At 37.7% G+C, this 19,519-nt stretch overlaps 1 protein-coding gene across 1 annotated transcript in view; it reads left to right on the top strand.

The window, feature by feature from the left end:
- The first annotated feature begins 1,876 nt into the window (after positions 1 to 1,876).
- Positions 1,877 to 19,519, top strand: part of LOC127662785 (lateral signaling target protein 2 homolog) — a 25,254-nt gene continuing 7,611 nt past the window's right edge. The window contains exons 1-10 of the mRNA XM_052154125.1: positions 1,877 to 2,219; positions 9,513 to 9,653; positions 10,865 to 11,002; positions 12,305 to 12,507; positions 13,908 to 13,997; positions 14,174 to 14,263; positions 14,424 to 14,525; positions 14,908 to 16,323; positions 18,310 to 18,402; positions 18,795 to 18,955. Of these exons, the coding sequence (XP_052010085.1) occupies positions 2,184 to 2,219; positions 9,513 to 9,653; positions 10,865 to 11,002; positions 12,305 to 12,507; positions 13,908 to 13,997; positions 14,174 to 14,263; positions 14,424 to 14,525; positions 14,908 to 16,323; positions 18,310 to 18,402; positions 18,795 to 18,955 (2,470 nt within the window). The 5' untranslated portion in view covers positions 1,877 to 2,183. The remainder of the gene's footprint in view (positions 2,220 to 9,512; positions 9,654 to 10,864; positions 11,003 to 12,304; positions 12,508 to 13,907; positions 13,998 to 14,173; positions 14,264 to 14,423; positions 14,526 to 14,907; positions 16,324 to 18,309; positions 18,403 to 18,794; positions 18,956 to 19,519) is intronic.

Raw genomic sequence — 19,519 nt, forward strand, 5'->3', positions numbered from 1 at the left:
GACTAAAGAGATTTTTTTATTTAGGTGTGTAAACATGTTGAAATATTTCTGTACTATAATGATAATTTGGTCCATAATATGGATAATTAAATTATGTTTAGTATAGGTTCTGCTTTGCATTTATTTTGCTTACTTTGTGCTTTTTTGAGTCATCTAGAGACTTGATCATTCTACTGAAATGCTCCATTCTTTGGTCATCAAGACAGAATGTAGCAAGGTAACAGACAACTGAGAAAACCAAACTAAAACATATGTCATTGTGGGGGTTATTGTGAATTTTTTTTCTCCACAGTTTGGCATGCCCAATTCCCAATGTGCTGGAAGTCCTCATGGTGGCATAGTGACTCAATCCGGATGGTGGAGAATGAATCTCAGTTGCCTCCGCATCTAAGACCGTCAATCCGATGGCATATTATAATACCATTGACATAAAGTAGATCTATTATTTATAGCAGGAATAATCAGTCATTTGAGATTACAGCACTATTTTTAAAAAAGCAGATAGAGACTGACAGTAATACTTGTTAGGCTACTACATCAATCAGAGCATTTACCAATAAAAATGTTTCAGTCCATTTGAAGTAAAATGTCCACATGGTGTAGATGTTTATCACAACATCTAAAAACATATTGTGCATGATACATCCATATAAAGTCTCAGTTCTGCTGGTCAGCAGAAAGATTCTGAAAAACAGAAGACAACATATTCTGATTTCATTTAGACCAAGTGAACATACTCATGAACATATGTTAATCATTAAGTTTATTTAAAAGTTATGTTCATTACTTGGCAGCACCCTGTGTAATCTCGTCAATGCATAATGTCTTCTTGAAACTCATCCAGGAGTCTTGTAACTCCCTTAACCAGTTAATTCTCACTGTTTTTAGCACAACTTAAGACACATACGGATCAATAAATAGCAGTCCGACAGTGTGAAGGATATCACTTAGCATATGTAGATTCAGAATATTAAAACATAAAAATAAATAAACAAATAATTTCATTGGAAATAAAATGTGCCAGAATGATATCTTCAATCATGCGAAAAGGGTTACATTTATTATCAATTTCTATAAAGATGCAAGAACTACACTTCAGAACAAAAAAAAACGGCAACTACAGTGTTTTGTTGTTGCCTGGCAACAGGGAGGCAGTCTGACCAGAGCTCTTCTATTAAAATCCTACAATGTTAGGAAACGCAGCTTCAGGTGGTCTCTGGCGGTATATTGACGAGCTGTATTTGTTGTTGTTGAATGGATGTCTGTGAAGGATATAAGTATATATTCAGTATACAGAATGAACTGCTTTTGTGAGGAAACAGCTCATCGCTTAATGACCGTCTCTACGATAATCTTCAGCATGCTTTACACTAAAAAATAATTTTGGATTCAACTACTGTGTGTGTAGAGATTACGGACAATTTTGCGTCAAGTAGGTGCCAGTTTACGGCTCTCCTCATTCATTACTATGGTATCAACAAAAGTTAATTTACTGTCGTAAGATGCTAGTTGAACGTTACGCTCTCAACGCAGAGGTTGTTATCAGGCATTGAATCCGGTTTTGTTTGTCTATCAAAAAGGAGACATTTAGTAAAACAAACAAAAATAATATTATTATTGTGAATTATATTAATAAGTTGTAAAATGCGACAGAAATGAAAAAAGTGTGTTTGTGGGGGCTACAATTTATTTTTATAAATGTACACAACTAATGAATAAAAAGAATTATTGTATTACATTTTGCATTTCACAATTGTTTTATTAATGTATGTAAAAAAAAAAAGTAAAAAAAAAAAGGAGGAGCTATAAAACAGCTATATATTTTCTGAGTATTTTGGCAGCCTGAGTGAGCGCAACTTCCGCGGTCAGACTGCACGCAAGCTCAATAGCTTAGTCATGAGCAGTCCATGTGTTTGGGGACAAAGGCAACCGCGCCACTGTTGGATATAAGGGCAGAGTCCGAGCCCACGATTAATTAATATAAACAGTGGATTAACATTGGCCATGTCTGTTATTGGCCTTTGTTCATCACAGTCAACACGGCTTTGTTGAAGAAGAGGCGCTAGCGTAGCTCGCTAGCTGACAGAGCTTGTTTGTTTGTTTGTGTGTTCGTGTTTAAAGGTGCTTCGGTTCGGGATTTGGTTTGGCACGTAGCTGTGGCAAAACTGGCGAGGTGACCTAAGATGAATCGCTTCCGAAAGTGGCTTTATAAGCCAAAGGTAAGCTTGACATTAGAATGTTCCTTAAAAACGCTCATTGAATTGTTTTGATTTGCAGTGGATGTGTCAAAACCTAGTGAGCTGTCCCTAAACAGCGTATACGGGATCATATGATGTGAGCTGCCTACCTAGATAGCACATCTGGTCATCATATGGTTGTGATCTGCCTTTACTTGACGGCATTTTTGGGCGTCATATGATGTGAGCTGCCTACCTAGACAGCATTTTTAGCACCATTATAATATGGGCATGCTCATAAATGCTGTTCATGGAAGCAGCTTATTAGGTTTTGAAACACAGCCACGGTGTCCCATGCAGGTGACTCGCTGCTTTATTGTGAATTGATATTGTCGCGTTTTGACATGTCTGTGATATTATGCTGGCTTGGCAGCTATTCTTTCTAAATAGGTGTGAAAACTGTGCTATATGTACCACTGAATTTGTTTTGTCACAGGTTTGTCCTTGTTTAGATTTTAATAGCCTCTAGTGTGGGCCCCAAAGTTTCTTGGTGTCAGCAGTTTGTGTTTTTCACATGTTTGGGGATTGATAAGTAGGTTTCACTGCAACTGTTTTTGTGAAGAAACACATTTTTTTTTTTTGCCTACTGCAGACAACTGATTGATTTACTATATGCCTTACAACAGCTTTGAAACCAATTTTAAAATCAATGTGCACATTCTACACATATGCACTGCCTGGCCAAAAAAAGGCACATAGTAATATTTAGTTGGACTGTCTTTAGCTTTGATTACGGCACACATTCGTCATGGCATCGTTTTGACAACCTTATGCAACATCACATTTATTTCTGGTCAGAGATGCATACACTTTTGGCCAAGCTCTTGTATTGATGACGGAAGAGTCGAACCACTCCGTAAAGTCTTCTCCAGCATAACCCAAAGAATTTCAATGGGGTTAATGTCAGGACTCTGTGGTGGCCAATTCATGTGCGAAATGATTCCTCATTCTCCCTGAATCACTCTTTCACAATTTGAGCCTGATGAATCTTGGCATTGTCATCCTGGAATATGCCCGTACCGTCAGGGAAGAAAAAAATCAATTGATTGGATAACCTGGTCATTCAGTACATTCAGGTAGTCAGCTGACTTAATTTTATTGCTGCATAATGTTGCTGAGCCTTGACCTGACCAATTGAAGCAACCCCAGATCGTAACACCGCCTTAAATCCAAACAGCAACTTGTTTTTTTTTGTGGCCTAGCAGTTGAAGTCTGAGGTTTACATACAATTAGGTTGAAGTCATTAAAAAAAAAATGTAACCACTCCACAGATTTAATAGTAGCAAACTATAGTTTTGGCAAGTTGATTAGGACATCTTCTTTGTGCATGACATGAGTCATTTTCCAGAAATTATTTACAGACAGATTGTTTCACTTTTAATTGGCTATATTACAATTCCAGTTGGTCAGAAGTTTACATACACTAAGTTAACTGTGCCTTTAAGCAGCTTGGACAATTCCAGAAAATGATGTCAAACCTTTAGACAATTAGCTTCTGATTAGAGGTGTACTTGTGGATGTATTTAAGGCCTACCTTCAAACTCATTGCCTCTTTGCTTGACATCATGGGACAATCAAAAGAAACCAGCCAAGACCTCAGAAAATAAAATTGTGGACATCCACAAGTCTGGTTCGTCCTTGGGAGCAATTTAAAAATGACTGAAGGTACCACTTTCATCTGTGCAATAGTACACAAGTATAAACACCATGGGACCATGCAGCCATCATACCACTCAGGAAGGAGACACATTCTGTCTTCTAGAGATGAATGTAGTTTGATGTGAAAAGTGCAAATCAATCCCAGAACAACAGCAAAGAACCTTGTGAAGATGCTTGAGGAAACGGGTTGACAAGTATCTATATCCACAGTAAAAACAAGTCCTATATCAACATAACCTGAAATGCTGCTCTGCAAGGAAGAAGTCACTGCTCCGAAACCACCATTAAAAAGCCAGACTCAAGTTTGCAAGTGCACATGGGGACAAAGATCTTACTTTCTGGAGAAATGTCCTCTGGACTATTGAAACAAAAATGTAACTGTTTGGTAGAATCTGGTGGCCCGCCACAGTCTAATTTGCCCCGCCACGGTCTCATAATGATCCGAAAACACTTCTCATCTAAAATATTTTTGCACTTCTCAGTCTCATAATAACATAAATAAAAGGTTGTGATGCACCCGCTGCTGTAAACTCACATGTTTGTGCACACACTCGCAGATATATGCACTGAAGTATTCCTGGAACGTTATTTGGTTGAGGAGAACAACAAATCTTTGATGTAAGTAACGTTAACTAACATTAAATGTATTCACTGCATTTATACACTACTCCACACACAATTTATCATCACCAGTGTACAAGAGCAAACAGATAATATTACAGAGGTTAGAATCATGATGATTAATGTAAATTAATGTTAGCATTACTAGTTTAAATGGTATAACGTTACACTGCTTACAGCTTCACTAGCTAGCTATCGTTAGCAGTCTGAGATAACGTTAAAAGGTAAAACGCTGAACCTGGCATCCCTAGTTTGTACCCTGCTTTTGAGAATGAGCATACAAAAATATTTTAAGATGTCAAACCCCAGATGAGGAAGAGAGAGCTAAGATAATGCAGGCTAGTAAGCAGAGTAAGTAAACAGGAGTAACTGGCGAATTGTAACGTTGCTTGTTCAATTTATTTCAAAGTTGCCTACTGCAGCTTTAAGAGCACACAATTGTTTACAAGAGCACAAAAATAGCCTCTTAATTTTACACTCAAAGTGCACAAGATGGAAGTATTTAACTTTTTTTTTTTTTTTTTTATTCTTATGGGGGAGCATTCCCCCGGACCCCCATAGAGGGTCGGCGGTCCCCCCAATAGTCTCACAAAATCCTGTGGGAAACACTGATGATCATCATTATGTTTGGAGGAAAAAGGGTGAGGCTTGCAAGCTGAAAAACACCATCCCAAGCATGAAGTGTGGGGGTGGCAGCATCATGTTGTGGGGGTGTTTTGCTGCAGGAGACACTTTGCAAAATAGATGGAATCATGAAGGACATTTATGTGGATATATTGAAGCAACATCTCAAGACATCAGCCAGGAATTTAAAGCTTGGTCATAATTGGGTCCAAATGGACAATGACCCCAAGCATTCCTCCAAGTTGTGGCAAAATGGTTAAGGACAATAAAGTCAAGGTATTGGAGTGGCCATCACAAAGCCCTGACCTCAATCCAATAGAAAATTTGTTGGCAGAAATGAAAAAGCATGTGCGAACATGGAGGCCTACAAACCTGACCCAGTTACACCATTTCTGTCTGGAGGAATGGGCCAAAATTCCTTCAACTTATTTTGAGAAGCTTGTGGAAGGCTACCCGAAATGTTTGACCCAAGTTAAACAATTTAAAGGCAATGCTACCAAATACTAACAAACTGTAAACTTCTGACCCACTGGGAATGTGAGGAAAAGAAATCAAATCTGAAATAAATAATTCTCTCTACTTTGATTCTGACATTTCACATTCTTAAAATAAAGTAGTGATCCTAACTGACCCAAGACAGGGAATGTTTTCTATGATTAAATGTCTGGAATTGTGAAAAATGAGTTTAAATGTATTTGCTTATGTGTATGTAAATTCTGACTTCAACTGTATCTATCACAAATAGACATACAAAAAGCCCAGATAGTGTGAAGATGAAATTGAAGACAATTAGAAAATAATAGAATAATATATATTTTGAGGTTTTATTCTTCATTTGTGTGTGTGTGTGTATTTATATTGCATTTTTTGTTTGTTTGTTTGTTACACTATTTATAAGAGAAAGATTTAGGAATATTAAGGAGTTGTTGGCAGAACTCCAAAAAAGTCTGAGGTATAGGGGTGGAATGAGGTCCCGGGTTACTAAAGACCCGAGGTATGCGTTTAAGGGTTAAAATAAATATTGGTAAAATATTAAGTCTTGCAAATAGTTCAGTAGGTGATATCTGAGATTTTTAAAATAATCTGGGATAAGCAAATTAAAAAAATCTGAATAATGTTGCAACAGGATGTTGCAGCAGGAACGTGTTTTGATGGATTAAACCCAGGGTACCCCATGAGATGTGCAAACACTAATTGTTTCCAAAGAAGCATCCATGGCCCATGGGTGCAGTTCTGCCTCATTGACAGTGACTCACTTGGATATATTCTTAACAAACAGTGCTTGTTTTCAAGGCTGAATTATGGCATCAAACACTAGTTTACAGAATAAAAAAAAAGTTATAAATAGAAAAAAAGTAAGGTTTGTAGAAATCTATAGCACATAAGCTAGAAGCAATGCCAATGTTTGTCAGTGCAGGTGATTTTATTTTATTATTATTATCAGTGTTCTAATTTGATATCTTGAATGTAACCATAAACCTTTTTATTTATAACTTTGAAGCCCGTTGAACCTCTCAACCCATGATTCCTCATGATCATTCAACTTAACAATGATTAGTTTAGTATAGGTCTTTCACATTTTTCAGTACTGTGTGCACCACACAAATATTTAGCTCCACGTTTGCTCAATTGTTTTCTGATTATGTCTCTGGTGGTTTGTTTTTTAATACATGAGAATCATAGAGCTTATGAGCTGACCTGCATGCTCAAATCAGCTTAGACTCAGCTGTAGTCCATGTGCCAGGCATGTGCCACTTCACATGCAAATTTATGTGCGGATTACAAATGGCCACATTCCAGGACACAAAGACTTCCCAATCTGGAAACACTCCAATGCTATAGCACTGTTGATCACAATTGGTTAAAAAAGGTCAAATATTTGATGGGTTAGGCTACGTGTTTCATTTGTTAGTGGTACCTGCTAAGGCAAGCATCACTTATTACAACTGAAAGGGTTGGTTTACCCAAAGATACAATTCTGTTAATTATGCACCCTTCTGTCAGTCCAAACCCATTCATGGAACACAAGGAGAAAAAAGAATGTTGACACCACTTTTCCCCCATACATTAAAATTGAATGGTTACTGAGCCAGTCATTCAGCCTAACATGTCCTATTGTTTTCAGTTGAAGAAAGAATATCATACAGGTTTGGGATAACATGAGTAAATTATGACAAAATGTTAATTGTTTTGATAATCTATCCTTTTAAGGTTAGGAATTTCACCAAACCCCTAAGTGTTAAAGGGATTGTTCACCCAAAAATTAAAATGATGTAATTTACTTAATATCCTCATGCCATTCCCGATGTTAATTTCTTTCTTGGTTCTATAGAACACAAACAGATTTTTTTAAGAATATCTCTGCTCTGTAGGCCTATACAATGCAAGTGAATGGTGACTAAAATCTCCAAAAAGGGCAGCATAAAAGTAATACATACGACTCTAATGGTTTAATAAATATCTTGTGATCTAACCAATTTTGGGTGAGTACAGACCAAAATGTAACTTTTTACTGTATATCTTGACATTGCAGTCTCTAGACTCCATTTCAATCTCAATTGCTCTTCCCAGCACTTGACACATGTGCAGAGACGTTAACACCGTGCGAGTCGCGTGCGACCCATTTGAATTTGACAGATGGGTTTATAACAGAGAATTCTGTTATAAACCCATCTGATACAAGACACTTAAAGGCTCTGTGCAGAAGCTAGTTGAAACGAGATTTAAAAACCTGTCATATTAAACTACAGTGACTGACGAGGTAAACAGGAAAACATTGTTCCATTCACAACGATAATTACAGGCTTTTCATTCCACAAATCAGCACCCTTATAGAAATATACCTGACAGTTACTGTAGTAACATTAACCAGCAGTAACTATGGTATTTTGCCAGAAATAGTGCATATATTTGTAATAAATGTTAATATTATTAGCCTATAAAAATATGAAATATTGTATATTAGGGCAATAAGTCACTTTTATGGAGGTTGGTTTTTAATTTTATTTTTATTACAAATTCCATAGATGATGATTATTATTATTTTTATTTATTTTTTATTTACTAATTAATTACATACCGTGCAATAATTACATCTAACCATGGTGATCTTTTATTTTTTTACCTGTGATTAACATGATCTTACTAATACCATAGTTAAACTCTGGATACTATGCATGAACAATGGTAAATTGTCATAAATGCAACTACAAAGCAGAATTTAACAAAAAAGTTTTAAAGTGTGGACACCTTTGTAAATGTTTAGCCTAGTTCTAATTAACTTTAATTGAAAAATGTGAATTAAATGTAGCTTACTCTCAGTAACTTTTTGCTCATGTCATCTTCGACTTAGTTACACCTAGTGGTATGGATGCAGCATCATTCAAAATCAGCTGTTTTCAGTTACAGATGCCATTGAAGGAATTCACTATCAACCATGATTAATTTAATCCAGGAGTGAAAGTGTCCAATAACAAGACGGTTACTGAGATTAAGCAAGCATGGTCATGTGATTTTAAACGGTAGCCCCCATGAGGCCCCTGCCCCATGTATAATAAAACCGCTTTTATAAGGTTACTGATATGGCTATAGTCCTCATCTCATGTGAGTGCTCATGATTTTATACATATGTTTCAAAATTACAATACATTTCTTCAGGAGTAAAACTTTTTTAAAGGGGAAAAAATTACTGAGTGCACCTTTAAATTATTGAGTCTTTCAAAATGAAAACAATTGATTATTTTGGATAATATTAATATGTAACGGAGTTAACATAACCCTAGATAAATTACTTGTTAATTAACTTTTGCTGTTTTTCAGTAGTTAATGAGTAAATGTTGCTGCCCAACTCAAAATCAATGCTTTATTTTCAAATATGCATTTCTATGTGATAAAAATTCAGTATTAATATTGTTAACTGCATTTAAAAAAAAATAATATTTCAGTATTATTATTGGTTTTTGTCCTTTAATTTTTATGTATATGTTGCGTTTGTAGGTGTTATTTTGGTAAAAGTCTTGACCTCACCGTGGACCTCACTAATTTTCAAACCCTGGCTATGGCCCGGAGCACAACTCTCATTGTCTTTAGAAAACCTAATAATGTAGTTGTTTAGTAATGTTTCCCTTAGTAGAAATTGGCAAATGTAGTCGAACTGAAGTCATACAGTAGCTTACGTGCCCTACTGATGTGTGTGGATGCCTTTTGTTGCAAGATATGCAAAGTAGAAAATTTAAAAGTTGAATTTTTCACTAGAGAGCAAGCCTCACATTATACTTGCCAACATATCACTACATTGTTTGAGCATTTCATTCTTGATTAAATCAAGAATGACCATCTGTTTACTGTGTTCCTTTTTCTTCCTCCACACAGAGGTCAGATCCTCAGCTGCTGGCCCAGTTCTATTATGCAGATGAGGAACTGAACCAGGTTGCCACTGAGCTTGACAGTCTGGATGGCAGAAAAGACCCTCAGAGGTGCACCTTGCTGGTCAACCAGTTCCGCTCCTGCCAGGTCAATCACTTTATATCACTCCTGATCTTACATTTCAGAGCTTCACCTGTGCATGATCTTTGGTCTTATTTTGCCGGTTTTATCAGGTGTTTTTTTTTCCCCCCACTCTGGAATGTTTGAGAATCCATCACACCATATTTGTGTTGACTTTTTTTATTTAAAGATGAAGTTTACTAAAAATCTATTCTGCCCCCCCCCAATGTTAAAAATGCTAGGGTAATAAGCAGAAACAACTATTTGTTAGCCATGGGTAGATTGCCATTGATTTCTATTATTTTGTTCCTACTGTGTTAAAAGTAATTTGGTTTGGTGATTCTAGTGGTCTGGAAATGACACTTCACCCTTAAAGGGGTAATGAGAAATAATATTTTTTGCTTCATCTTTTCACATGTAAAATTTGATTCTACTATAAAAACATACCGCAAGTTTCAGAACTCAAAACTTCCTCCTCATGGCAAAAAGAGCATTGCCAAAACAACTTGTTGTCTACTTCCTCCACATTGTAGACATTTGCATCTGACCACCTCCACAGCAACACATCAACAACTACTTTGTTACTTCTGTAGCCCCACCCAGTAGTGGTGAGCAGTGAGATGGCAAGGAGAGAGCAGGTCAGTCAAGAGCAGTGAGCCAATCAGAAAAGTGGGTGTATACTGTCAAGTCTTAAAGGAGAGCAGCTGCAAAACTGAGCGTTTCTGACAAAGGGTCTGAATGAGGGTGGAAATTATATAATTTTTTTATAAATTAATATTTATGTGCAAAAACTTTACTAATAATATAAGTGAACCTCAAGGAACATATTCAAATGATGAAAAGGCATGTCATGACACCTTGAAATGCGAGCCAATTTGCCAATGACTTTAAATAGTTAAAACCGATATTTAATTCTTGTTTCTGTGCAAAAAGCAATGCCTGATCTACCTAAACAATGATTAAGTCAGTGGTTTCCAAAGGGTGAGGTAAAGGGAAATGGTAAGATTGGATGAGAAGTCCATAAAAAAAACAACTAGCTATGTTATAAAGCGTAACATTTTGTAGCATGCTTCCAGTCCATTTGAGTGTCAATTGTGCAATTGATTGATATATTTCAGCTGGACTGTTGAGTCTGTAGAGGAGTAAATATTTTTTGATTAATGAAAATTTGGGAACCGCTGGATAAAGTGATGGATTGTTCTAACTCTGCATCTTGCTTCTGCTCATTATTTGTACAGGACAATGTATTGAACATCATAAATCAGATTATGGATGAGTGCATACCTGAAGACCGAGCCAACAGAGACTTTAGTGTGAAGTTCCCAGAAGAGATCCGCCATGACAACCTGGCCGGGCAGCTGTGGTTTGGAGCAGAGGTAGTGCTAACTACTCTCTAGAACAATTTTCCCTATATATATTTGTAAAGGACTTGATTATTGACTAAAGTGTCAAAAATCTACATTTTATAAAGGAGCAATAGATTTTCAGGGGCATTTTTTACCGTAATGAGGACATTTTTCTATCTACAGTACACATAAAAACAGAGTGCTTGTCTTTTTAATTTAATCAATTAATTCACCCACATTCTCAATCTCACAGCTATAGGCTATATTGACTGCAACCATAGAATAGCACAGAAAAACAGGAACTCACCACTGGGGCAATTTGTATCCCCACATGTTAAATATTGGGGCACTTTTATAATTATCAGCTGCATTTTTGTAAATTTTCCTAAATGCATCCCATTTAATAAATCTCAATTAATCTTAAAAATATGTGCACGTGAAAGAGTGCATGGACCCCACCTACAGAACACCCATAAATATCATAACGTGGTGAGACAGAATACAATAAAAGTACATGCGCAAATTATTCATTCATTCATATGGGATGTTATTGCGGTTGGCAAGGTTTTCTGAAAAAGTGAGTGCAGCTCCTGGTCTGCCCATATAATGCAGCCTTCGACAACTCATCAGTTATTTGTTTTCATTATCAATAATAAATCCATTCATTGACAGCATTTACTGTAAATCCACTCCATTCATCAACCAACCTTCTTTCCAAAAAGAGGGTTGCATGCTGTTTTACATATTGTATAATTAAAAATCCACAGTCTACATGGCAATCTGGTTCTGTATAAACTACATGCGTGTTCTTTTCCTGCTATTCTCTGCTTGCTCTTGCAATTGATTATGCTGCATTTTAGACAAATCATTTGTTTTTATTTATGTCCCCAACAACAGCAGACAAGAGGCTGAGTGATGAATAAGTAAATGTGCTCACTCATTTATTCATATATTCAGTCAGTCACTGATTCGTATTTGCATCACTGAAAATAAAATAAAAATTCAGCACATGCTGGAGCATAAGCACAATAAACATATGCACGCATGCTTATAAGTGACATATGCATAAGAATGTTTTCATGTCAGTTTCTGCCTTTATAAATCCTGATTTATTATATTTGACGTCAAATCCATGGAATTTAGGATAAAATCTGGTCGTACGTATGTTTTATAAATGAGCCCCCTGGACTTTACTGCAAAACGATATTCAATTACAAGATTTTACCAACTGAGTATCAAAGCTGTTTGGCTAATAAACCAGATCATTTGTGGACACGACTCAGGCTGTAACCTGTTAGAGGCAGTAATAGTTCATATCTGTCCTCTTCACAGTGTCTGGCTGCTGGATCGATCATCATGAATCGTGAAATCGAGAGCATGGCCATGCGGCCTCTGGCCAAAGACCTCACCCACAGCCTAGAGGAAGTACGCAACATCACCCGAGACCAAGCACTACGAGATCTCAACAACTACACCGACCGCATGAGGGAAGCTTTGCGACAGTTCGACAGCCTTTTTGCTGAGTTTGAGCTCAGGTAACTTGAAATGGGGCACCTTTGCAAATAAATTTAGCTTTTGGCATCCACTTATCTGTTTGGTTCCCACAGTCATGAAAAACCAGGAAATGCCAGAGGCATTTTAAAAATTTGATTTCCAGGCCTGGAAACATGGAAATGTAGTCTTTTCCTCTTTTTTTATGTTTTTCCTTTTTTGATTTTCTCCCCTTTTCTGTCCAATTAAGAATTCCCAATGCACTAAGTCCTCGTGGTAGCGTATTGACTCTCCTCAATCCTGGTGGCGGAGGACGAATCTCAGTAGCCTCCGCGTCTGAGACCGTCAATCCATGCGTCTTATTGATTATGGCTTGAGCACCTTACCGCAGAGACATGGCACGTGTGTTCTCCGCGGCATCCATGCACAACTTGCCATGCGCCCCACCGAGAGCGAGAACCACATTATAGCGACCATGAGGAGGTTACCACATGTGAACTAGGAGGTTACCCGCCCTAGCAACCAGGCCAATTTGGTTGCTTAGGAGACCTGGCTGGAGTCACTCAGCACGCCCTGGATTCGAACTCGGGACTCCAGGGGGGTAGTCAGTCTTTACTCGTTGAGCTACCCAGGCCCCATTTCCCTCTTTTTCTTTAAAAAAAAAAAGCTAAATATGGGTTCAAGTGAGGCAAGTACAATGGAAGTGAATGGGGCCAATCCAACATTAAACTGTTTCAAGAATAGAATAAAGTGTAAAAACCTGTTTCATAAGTATAGGTACAAATGTAAACAATATGTGTGTTAACATGATTTTAGTGTGATAAAATCCCTTACTAACATTTTCTGTCTAAAGATATATTTAATTTAACAACTTTAAAGTGCCATGAAGATGTAATGGCGTTAAAACAACCGTAAAAGCAACTATTTAAACAACGTTACAGACCAAATAATACACAAGTTTTAACTGAATAATTTTAAGTGTGTTTATAAAATTGTAAGTTTAACATTTCGGCCTTTTTAAAACTCTCAGAAAATTGGCCTCAATCATTTTCATTGTAAATGTCTCCCTGTAACCTAGATTTTAGCTTTTGTCAAAGAAAATGAGGGACGAGTCAAAATGAATTTTTGTGGTAAATCAACATTATGCCACAAATGCTGCCGATTGAGCTTAACTTATATTGAACCCAGAATATTCCTTTTATTTTTAAAAATCCTTTTCTACTAAATCACAAACAACTGGAAAAGTCATGGAAATTCATCGGTCCAAAAGTGCAGGGCCCGAGTGCATTTTATGTTGTTTATAATTTGTTAAAGCTATCTTTATTGGTACTAATGTATTATCAAACAAATTGCACACAAAAGTATGATTCAAATGTTATTGATTACCCAAGCTTTTGTTGTTACAATTATGTAATCATATCATTGTTCTGTCGGTTTCCTGTAGTTACGTGTCAGCCATGGTGCCTGTAAAGACTCCTAAAGAGTATTACATCCAGCAAGAGGTGATCGTGCTCTTCTGTGAGACAGTTGAAAGGTGAATATTCACAGTGTCAGATCAAAATGGATGTCCTATTTATAGACCAAGAAAGTGTAGCCTACATATTCATGCACTGCTAAACGAGGTTAAAAGGAAAGTTTAATGAAACATCAGTTGATACTGAAAAGCACAGCATCAATAAAAAAGATGTAGTAAACTTTTCTTCTCTCAAGGGCCCTGAAGCTTGAGTATCTTACACAAGACATGATCGACGACTACGAGCCAGCACTCATGTTTACAATCCCTAGACTTGCCATTGTCTGGTAAGTGATATGTCACTCTAATCATCTGTTCTCTTCATGTCATGATCCACATCTAAATCTCTCCTATAGTACTCATTTTCTACATGTGTTTATTGTCCTCACACTGTATATGTCATGCTCATGTGGTAATTGTAACCTTTGTTAAATGCTCTCTTATTAGTGGCCTTGTTATCTACTCTGAAGGGCCTCTCAACCTGGACCGCAAACCAGAGGACATGTCCGAACTCTTCCGGCCTTTTCGCACTTTGCTAAGAAAAATAAGGTGCTGTTCATAGCCATTCATGTTAACCTCTGAACAACATTATCTGATGCAGGTGTAGCTGGATAATTTTCTGTGCTGCTCAGGCACATGTATATTTTTTTTAAAGTGAAATTCATAACATGATCGTGAATATTTTTGTTTTGTGTATGTGGTTTTGTTCTTGTTTTGATTTGTTTGTTTGTTTGTTTGTTTGTATTTTTGGGGGGACTTTTGGCTTTATTTTTTGGTTTGGGTTTTGTTTTGGTTTTGTATTGTTCACTTTATTCAAATAAAGTATTCATGGTGGTAGGCAGCCCTGATTTATTGGATTTAAAAATAAACTCTTAAAATGACTAAGCAACAGGCAGGTTTGTGAAGTTCATGTTTGTGTTCTTCATGTCAGGGACCTACTGCAGACTCTAACAGATGAAGAGCTCATGACGCTGGAGCGTAGCCTCTGCATCTCTCAGGAAGGAGAGTTTCCTGGTGGTTCCAACACTTCCTCTGGTCCTGAGAGCCAGATAGAAACCATGGAGAAGGATGATGTGATTCAAGACGAGGTAGTGGACCTCACACTCTGTGTAACCCAGAAAGAGGACGCTGAATGGGAGGAAGAGCAAGAGGAGGAGGAGGGAGGAAAGGGGCTAGAGGAAACCCCTTCTGAAAGCAAAGAGGAGGATAAGGGCACGGATATAGATTTGGCTTGCTCCATGCAGTATGATGAAGAAGAGATAGAGCAGCTCAATATGATGGTGCATCAAGTGGGCGATGAAATGTCCACTTTGCTTTCCCCTCCGAGTCAGAATCAGTCTCCGGCCCACCGGCCTCGACCCTACGGAGGAAGCAGTTTGGAGGGTTCTAGTGCAGCTTCCAGCACTCAGGCATCTCCTCAGAGAGTCCCGGGCTCCTATCAAGATGAAGATAGAGTGTTCTTCATGGAGGACTTGGAGGCCGGAGGAGTTGTAGGGGACCGTGTAACTAGTGAGCTTTGCCACGGAAAGGTTCCCCTTCCTACCGTATGCCTCAGATCCCCTGAGCACTCTAGACCCGCCCTTTTGAGTGATTCATCCTGTAACGGTTGGTTGACAGTCTGCCAATCAAGTGATGCCACCAATCTTGACTGTCAGTCCGTAGGGAGCACTGATCGATCACCCCTGGTAAATGGCTGGGAAATGTTGCATGAGGAAAACTGTGTAGAGGCTGCGGAAGAGATCGCCAATCGCACTGGTGGAATGAAACTGTCCGCCACAGTGATTTTTAACCCACGTTCTCCAAGCTTGTCCGACTTGGCAATGGACTTACCCGATTCAGTGGATGTTCCAGAGCCCATCGAGGGTGGGGCTTTAGTTGCCACTCAGTGCCTGCTTAACTCCTGTGTGTGCTGTGCTGGCGGATGCGTTGACAACACCGAGGACGGTGCCGCCATGGAGCCCGCTGGACGGGGCATGGCGCTAGGGTTTAATAAACACAAGCTCACCATCACAAGCTCTGTCATCCAAACAGCTGTAGCTGCTGGCAGCCCAGGGAAGGGAAATGGGCATTTACCGCTCACCCTACCCCCTTCCCAGGGTCACCTCACCTCACACTGTCCCATGCAGAATCCAGCGATAGAGGACAGTGGCAGTCAGGACTGTCCCCCATATGCCAGCTGTGAGAAATGCCTGGCAGGAGTTCTTCTGGCTCAGGATAATCAAGGCTCGGGACAAGGGGAGGGAGGACCTAGTGTCACGGGATGCCGAATGCAACCCAACAATACAGCAAAAGGGAGATCAGAGGGTTTTGGAAAACAGTCCAAAGAAGATAACAAAAAGAGCTCTAGGTTTGTTTGTTTGTGTGTGTGTGTGTGTAAAAGCTTGCATTGCTGAACAAAAGGATGAGATTTCATCCTTTTTGTTATGATTCTAAAGGAAAAGTTCACTCAAAAATGAAAATTCTGTCATTATTTATCATTCCAAACTAGTGTTAATTTTGTCAGCATTTTTTTTAGTCTTAGCCTTAGTCCTGTGTCAAATGTCCTTGTTAGTTTTTATCATATTTAGTCAAGCTTATTCAGTGTTTTAGTCAAGTTTTAGTTGACTAAAAGTCTGGGCATTTTAGTCTTATCTTAAAGAAAACCCTCAACAGTTTTCATTGACTAAATCTAGACTAAAATACTGTCATTTGAGTAATATTTTTGTCACGTTTAGACAGGTGAAACATGAAGAAATCCAAGTGTTGTATTAAGTAAATCATTGCAATGATTTTAACTTGACACACACCCTGAGTATCCAGAAAAATAAAACTTGACAATCAAAACTAGGTTATGCAGGCATATTACTGCTGACACCTTTTTGAGGTATGTTTTTTTAGGCAATTGGATTTTATATCATATTCAAATTAATTTTGATGCCAAATCAAATTAATTTTGATGGTAATGTGAAGGACAAATAAACAGCATTGTCACCATGCCAAATACATAAGTCATTGGTCTATTCTCAATCTTACGTTACCTTTGCTGCTCATTTACAGCTACTTCACAACAATTTGCTAGCCTATTAGCTTAATGAGTTCGGTTTAGCTATAAATCACAGCCTACATAATGTAATGCCAGCACCTTAATATAGCGTATTAAGTTGTCTAATATAGTTGTCACTAGTTATCTTAATATAACTTTTAAAAGAAAACAACAACCACCTAACATTACCACCAAGACGTTAACCTACCCCAATTTCTTTGTGGTTAGCCTTCCTACCATCGTCTCTTTCTCCCAAGTCCAACTGTTGCTGTCATTATTTTAACGCGGCGGCGTTTTGTGGTTCGCGTTCTGCATTATGTGGTGGCTCATTTTTGCTTATCGCGGCCCATTCAGCACATTTTGCGGCCAACAAACTGGCCCGCCTTGATATATATATATATATATAAGTAATTCAGAAAAAAACAGACTATAATATATTGTCTCTTTTTTTCCCCCCTGACAGAAATAGAGATTTTATTTTTTAAACTACATTTTAGTCTTTTCTTTTTTCATCAGTAATATTGCATGTTGATATAGTCACATTAGTGTTTAATGACGTCGGTGCCGTCTCATTATAATCTCTTCTTAGGCATGGAAACAATGACGTTGACGAACATTTTTCGGCATAGTTTTCGTTAACGAAATTAACACTATTCCAAACCTGTGTACTGTTGTTATTTGTTTCTTTGTCTTGAATCAATCAGCTGTCAAGCTATAGTATAAAAATGAAAAGACTATCACTATAAAAATGCGATATTCCAAGTCTTCAGAAGCGATATTGTGAACAGACTAACACTTAAGCCTTTATTCACTGATAATTTTCACCTGCAGTGTCTCATATCTAAACTTCATGATGTCAAACCAGAGCAATGGGTTCAAAATTTGGTTTGAGAAGCGCTGGGAGGGAAAATGATCATTGAGTAATGACTCAAATTTCAGTTTGATTCGCACACTAGGCTATTATGGCTTATATATGGCTTCAGAAATCTTTTGATGTATTGCATGAGTTTTAGGAACTACTTTAATGAAACGTTTATAGCGCTTTTTTTGTGCGTTTTGGTGAAAACGCACAAAAAATAACAGTCGGCTATGGGAAAACTATCCGGTGAGTAAATGATTAAAATTTCATGTTTGGGTGAACAATTTCTGTAATGAATTGAATTGGGTTTTCTGATTTTCTTTTTTTTTTAAGTTTTGTTGCCCTTTTTTTGTGTATGAGGTTTTTTTTTATCAAGGTTGTCATTGTTTGGAGTTTTTGTTTTTCATTTCCATCTGTTGCCCCCGCATGTTTTGTGGAATGGTGCGCTGCAGTTCTCAGGAGTCCCCCCTCAGTTCTGTCCCCAGCAGTGACGTTGAGAGTGTATCTGTAACTTCATGCAGTTTATCAAGTTCATACACACCCAGGTAAACACATTAGGCAATGGGTCAAGGTAGAATATGTAAGCACTTTTACTACAGTTTTTCTTATTTTATTTCTTTATTTCCTTTCTGTGTCCTCTGTGAATGTTGAGAAGCCCTGATACTTAATCTATGAGTCCAGTAAATAATTGCAAAAAGCCCATAGTGTTCCCTTTGCTGTTGGGAACAGATAAAACTACACAATTCACCTTAAAAATAATAGGGGGGGGTACAAATTTGAAATCTTTTTGTTTTATTCTGTTTAGTTTTTTTTAATAAGCATTTACTTGATCATAATAACTTTTTGTTGCTTATGTTCATTTTGTAAGTTTGAGCAAGAAGAGAGTATTTTTTCATTATTATTCTTAAGTATTTACTGTAATACTCTTCCCTTTCAGCCCCGTAGGTAGTATTACCAGCTCGGACATGTCTGAAGATCTGGATCACCAGGAGATCCATGTGGCTTTGCAGGCCGCCAAACTAGCTGCTCACAATAAAATTCGCTCACGTTTCCATAGTAGTAGTGACCTCATTCACCGGCTTTTTGTCTGCATATCAGGTATGTCACCTGATGATATGTGGAATTCATTGTCTACTAAAGCCTTCACAATGTCACAAGACAAATGTGCTCAGTTGTCCAGGTCATCTTAAAAATGTCAAGTCATCATAGAGTATTCTAGTCACTTGACCAGCACTGCACATTTGGATGTTTCACTTATTTAACAGATCTGAATTGACTCATTAGCTGATTGATAGAGTAATCCATGGCTTAACCTGGGTGCATTTAATAAGGGAGTTTGTAAACCTGTCTTAAAGGAAAAGGTCATTCAAAAAGAAAATTCATCATCATTTAACCTCATGTTGTTCCAAAACCTTGAATTACTTATTCTTACTTGGAACTCAAAAGGGATTCATTTGCAGAATGTTCAAGCTGCGCATGAGTCATATGGACCACTGTTATGCTTTTTTTTTCCTGTTTGGAGCCCCTGATCATTGAATAGAAAAGAGAAGCATGAACATTCTATTTTTCCTTTTTTGTTCCACGGAAGTCAGAAAATCATACTCGTTAGGAAAGACATCGGGGTTTGTTCATTTTTGGGCAAACTGTTCCTTTAAGAAGAGT

This window comes from Xyrauchen texanus, chromosome 22 (genome assembly GCF_025860055.1).
Source record: "Xyrauchen texanus isolate HMW12.3.18 chromosome 22, RBS_HiC_50CHRs, whole genome shotgun sequence".
Taxonomy (NCBI): domain Eukaryota; kingdom Metazoa; phylum Chordata; class Actinopteri; order Cypriniformes; family Catostomidae; genus Xyrauchen; species Xyrauchen texanus.